Source organism: Oncorhynchus mykiss, unplaced genomic scaffold (assembly GCF_013265735.2).
Source record: "Oncorhynchus mykiss isolate Arlee unplaced genomic scaffold, USDA_OmykA_1.1 un_scaffold_140, whole genome shotgun sequence".
Taxonomy (NCBI): domain Eukaryota; kingdom Metazoa; phylum Chordata; class Actinopteri; order Salmoniformes; family Salmonidae; genus Oncorhynchus; species Oncorhynchus mykiss.
This window is the reverse complement of record NW_023493664.1, coordinates 838,826-844,020: the sequence shown is the minus strand read 5'-3', so window position 1 is coordinate 844,020 and position 5,195 is coordinate 838,826. Positions and strand designations below refer to the sequence as shown.

The window sequence follows — 5,195 nt, the reverse complement described above, 5'->3', positions numbered from 1 at the left end:
CTGGCACCCTAATCACCTCTGACCCCCCCCAGCAGAGGTCACACTCGGGTTCATTTGCATAAACAAAAACCAAAAAAAATGAACAGGACCAAGACTTAAGGCTGCAAGTACAAAAAAACCCAGACATTGTGACATAATTTACATACAAGCCATACTGCCCCATGTTACAGAACGCTGTGGCAGAGAGCCGGAAGCCGGCAGCCTTCACAGAGGCAAATACCTGTTCTGAAAAGTTAACAAAACAATTGGAATGACTCGAAAAAGAAACAGAATGTACATGTTGTTGTTTTTAAAGTCCTCAGCTGCATGATAGAATCTCAGGGGTCCTTTTACATTATTTCTTTTTTTTAACTCTTAAAAATCTTTAATCCGCTGTTTCACCGTTCCAGTTGTGTTTATTTTTTTTGTTTTTCACAGATCCTGAGTCAAAAAAAGCGCCAAAATAACAGAAGCCATGCCAATGAGACTGAGAAGCTGGGTTTGGGCTCACTCCACAGGCCCCCCTCTCTCTCCCTCTGGGTGGTGTGTCTGGTGGCAGAGCTGAAGTGGTAGTCGGGTGTGGCTGGGTCGGTCGTTTGGGATGGGTACAGTCTGTTTAGAAGCATTTACGGTGGACGATGGAGGGACCAGACTCGTCGTACTCCTGCTTGCTGATCCACATCTGTTGGAAGGTGGAGAGAGAAGCCAAGATGGAGCCTCCGATCCAGACGGAGTATTTACGCTCTGGGGGGGCGATGATCTGGAGAGGAGAGAGAGGAGGGTTAAATTAACATGGGTTAAGACTACAGTACCAAGATCTGACCACACGGTGGCAGCAGAGGGTTAAATTAACATGGGTTAGACTGCAGTACTAACATCTGACCAGTGGGGTTAAATTAACATGGGTTAGACTGCAGTACTAACATCTGACCACACGGTGGCAGCAGAGGGTTAAATTAACATGGGCTAGACTGCAGTACTAACATCTGACCACACGGTGGCAGCAGAGAGTTAAAGGTAAGGGACAGGACTTCAGATCAGTCTACTGGATACTAAGTTATGCATTGTGTTGCTTTTTGAAGGTCTGAAGCAGTTGATTTTTAATGTGTTAAACTAATGTAATAACTGTGTATTAGTATCTTTATAGGGGACTGTTAGCTAAGCCTAATAGTAGTGAGAACCAGTGTACTGGTGTTGCCAGGCCATCCGATTAGATGACTGGTATTTAGTCCTAGTTGGTAGTGCTTGTGTAGCCTTCATAAAGGGACAGACAGTTGACTGTAGTGATTCTAACCTTGATCTTCATGGTGGAGGGGGCCAGAGAGGTGATCTCCTTCTGCATCCTGTCAGCGATGCCGGGGTACATGGTGGTTCCTCCGGACAGCACTGTGTTGGCGTACAGGTCCTTACGGATGTCCACGTCACACTTCATGATGGAGTTGTAGGTGGTCTCGTGGATACCGCAAGACTCCATACCTGGAGAGAGAGAGAGGAGACAAAATGGCCGTCATTACGGCGCTCACAAGACTGCTGCCGACGACCCGTCTGACCTCGAGCGACTGTTCTGAGTGTTTAGTTCAAACTCACCGAGGAAGGAGGGCTGGAAGAGGGCCTCTGGGCAGCGGAACCTCTCGTTGCCGATGGTGATGACCTGTCCGTCAGGCAGCTCGTAGCTCTTCTCCAGAGAGGAAGAGGAGGCAGCGGTGCCCATCTCCTGCTCAAAGTCCAGCGCCACGTAGCACAGCTTCTCCTTGATGTCTCGTACGATTTCCCTCTCGGCCGTGGTGGTGAAGCTGTAACCGCGCTCCGTCAGGATCTTCATCAGGTAGTCTGTGAGGTCGCGGCCGGCCAGATCCAGACGCAGGATGGCGTGGGGCAGAGCGTAGCCCTCGTAGATGGGTACTGTGTGGGTCACGCCGTCACCGGAGTCCATGACGATACCGGTGGTACGGCCAGAGGCGTACAGGGACAACACGGCCTGGATGGCCACGTACATGGCAGGGGTGTTGAAGGTCTCAAACATGATCTGGAGACGAGAGGAGAGGGATGAGTCACGGTGCTGGAGGACTACAGTAGAGAGGGATGAGTGTCAAGGTGCTATAAAACCACAGTAGAGAGGGATGAGTGTCAAGGTGCTATAAAACCACAGTAGAGAGGATGATGAGTGTCAAGGTGCTGGAGGACCACAGTAGAGGGATGAGGAACACAGTAGAGAGGGATGAGTGTCAAGGTTCGAGAGCAACAGAGTCAGAAGAACATGCGCTAGTGAGTCGAGGGGTAAAGTTAGTGGAGAACCCGTTCAGAAACATAGCAGTCATCCCCACTGGGCCGTGTAGGTCGAAACAGACCCCCTGTAGCGTTAGTGTTGCTATGGTAACTCAGCTAGCAGAGGGCTGTCTTATTGTTAGAATGAATGTCATCATTAAGGTGCTGTTTCTAGCTCTATCATTAAGGCCAGCAAGGTGCAGAACACAGAAAGGAGGAAAGACCTGGAGCTTCTAGAGAGAGGAGACAAATCAGCTTTCAGAAGAGAGGGCCTGGAGGAGAGGAAGATGAGCGTGAGGAAAGACAAGGCAGAACTGAAGAGCAGAAGGAACGGTTTGAGGTGAGTGCCACATACCTGGGTCATCTTCTCCCTGTTGGCTTTGGGGTTGAGGGGGGCCTCTGTGAGCAGGACGGGGTGCTCCTCTGGAGCCACCCTCAGCTCGTTGTAGAAGGTGTGATGCCAGATCTTCTCCATGTCGTCCCAGTTGGTGACGATGCCATGCTCAATGGGGTACTTCAGGGTCAGGATGCCCCTCTTGCTCTGAGCCTCGTCTCCCACGTAGCTGTCTTTCTGGCCCATCCCAACCATCACTCCCTGAAAACAGGACAGGGTTAGTATATACAGACGCCAGCTAGGACACGGCTAGCATACCAACTACTAGATTGGATGGGGTTAGTAAATACAGACGCCAGCTAGGACACAACTAGCATACCAACTACTAGATTGGATGGGGTTAGTATATAGTTAGCAGTGTCCTCAATATTAAGTCTGACTGCATTGAGGTGCATAAGGCTAGTTGTATGTAGCCACTTCTCAGGGATGTGATCTATGGGATGGTTCATCTCTAGTCTAGTCACTAGGCCTCAAATTAATATTAAACAGACAAATCAAACTAGAACAATATGTAATTTTTACAGTTCAAAACGTCCCAAAGCCCATCATGAGATTTGTTTACATTTGGGCATTAGCAATGACAGGTCCATCTCCGGGTAAAAACCCCTTGTTCCTCACCTGATGCCTGGGACGCCCGACGATGGAGGGGAAGACAGCCCGAGGCGCGTCATCTCCGGCGAATCCGGCTTTGCACATACCGGATCCGTTGTCAACAACCAGTGCGGCGATTTCATCTTCCATTTTGAACTGAAACAAAAGAAACCGCATGTAAAAAACAAACAAAGGCTACAAAGACAGACGTTTGAGAAGAGAGAAGAGGGTTAAAAAAAATGCGTAACCCGCAACACTTCCGCACAGCGCCACCCTTAAGAAACACTTCCGCATAGAGCCCTGTGACGACATGACGCAACACGTCCTGCCTTCCTGGCAGGTTGTAATGACGCGTTCTGACCGCTAGGTGGAAACCGCACTGCGCCCTCGAGACAAAGGAAAATGGCGCTGCGTTCTTTCGATATTACCATATAAGGACATGTTTTGGGATTCTCAGCAGCCCTTTTGGCGGTTCACAACCAGAGAATAGGAACATTTTTTTGGACCAAGACCCGGATGTGACCACTCCCCTCTTAACCAAGTAGCATTTCAACCCCCTGGCCGCCATTTTATAAACTCCCCCAAAAACACAAGACGACCGTGGAACTCTGACTTTAAAATGAGCGTTAATGACATGGAAAATAAACCTCTTAATAAAATTTAAAACGCACTTCTCAATATGAAATCCCAAGTCTATAACTCCCATTCAAATGCTGATTTACTACTAAAGGAGGGGACTTAAAAAACAAATACATAATTTAGTTAACTTCCAAGTCCAGTGTTGTGAATAAACCTGCCAGGTTAGAGGCCATTTCCTGCTGGCCACGCCTTGGTCACTGTTGACGAGGTCCCCCCCTTTCCTCCTAACCGGACCGGTTTCCCGAATAACCGCTCAGGTTATAATAACTACGGCTTTAAGTACCACACACATACCAATAAATAAAGTTAGTTTAATGTCTTATATTAAAACAATATGTGTCGAGTGGTTGTTAAAAAACGTTAATGTTAACACGCAGGATAAACTAGGTCTGAACCTACAGCCGCAGAGCTCAACACAAAGACTCCCTGAGACCCCCCTTTTACCCGGGAGGGGGGGTCCAACAGCTGCTAAAAAAACAAATCAGTTTAACACCATGATAAGATAAATATATATTTACTGTAGGTGGTTGTTGTATGGGGGTTAAGCCGGTTATTGATTACCTAACAAGTCACACCTGCATATCCGCCCAATTAATTAAACAAGATGTCCACTATAAAGTCATGTTTCAAACCTAGTAAATACATTTAGTGAACCTCATCAACCATGCATATTACTGAAAAACAGCATGTTAACTTAGTCTACCCTATAAAATCATACAAACAGCCTTGTGGTTCATGTCCTCCACTATATAACAAACCAGATTCAAATGAATTAAAATATGCAACCAGATACGTGTTTACTTTGTGTCTGTTACCAAAACAAACGCCATTAAATAGTAGAGCTATGTAGGTTATTCTTACCTTTTGGTTTTGGGAGGGGGGTGTTTCAAGGGTAAATGATATAATCCCGCACGAACTGCGTGTGACGGCGCCTCAAAGTGAACCGGTAGTCGGTGGGCGCGTGGTTTTTATCTCCCGGTTAGATGCCCGGCTCGAGCCATAAAAGGTAAACTTTTGGATTCGCGCGATCTGATTGGTCCGGTGTCACGGAACCGGGCGCGTCGCCATAACACGCTACTCCCTGCTGCAACTAAACTACAGCCGGTTGTGAAACGCCCCTTCTCTCTCTCTCTCTGTGTCTCTCTCTCTTTCTCTCTTAGCGAGGTATGAGAAAAAAAGGAGGAAATCAAAATGGGATCTATAAAATGTTTTCTAAGGCCCTATACAGAGCACAGCCGAGCCCCGTTATAAAATGCAGCTGTAGCGGTCAGTTCGGCCTGGAGTTTAGGGTTTGTAGTGAACAGCGGTCAGGGTTTTCTCAAAAGTG

General features: G+C 47.6%; 1 protein-coding gene across 1 annotated transcript; it reads right to left on the bottom strand.

Moving 5' to 3' along the window:
• Window positions 1-342: 342 nt before the first annotated feature.
• On the bottom strand, window positions 343-4,875 carry LOC110517977 (actin, cytoplasmic 1). The gene is made up of 6 exons (XM_036972332.1): window positions 4,730-4,875; window positions 3,257-3,385; window positions 2,600-2,839; window positions 1,567-2,005; window positions 1,274-1,455; window positions 343-739 (listed from the first exon to the last, which is right to left on the bottom strand). Exons 2-6 carry the CDS (start codon window positions 3,377-3,379, stop codon window positions 596-598), a joined length of 1,128 nt encoding a protein of 375 aa, XP_036828227.1. The 5' UTR covers window positions 3,380-3,385; window positions 4,730-4,875; the 3' UTR covers window positions 343-595.
• Between the last annotated feature and the right edge of the window lie 320 nt (window positions 4,876-5,195).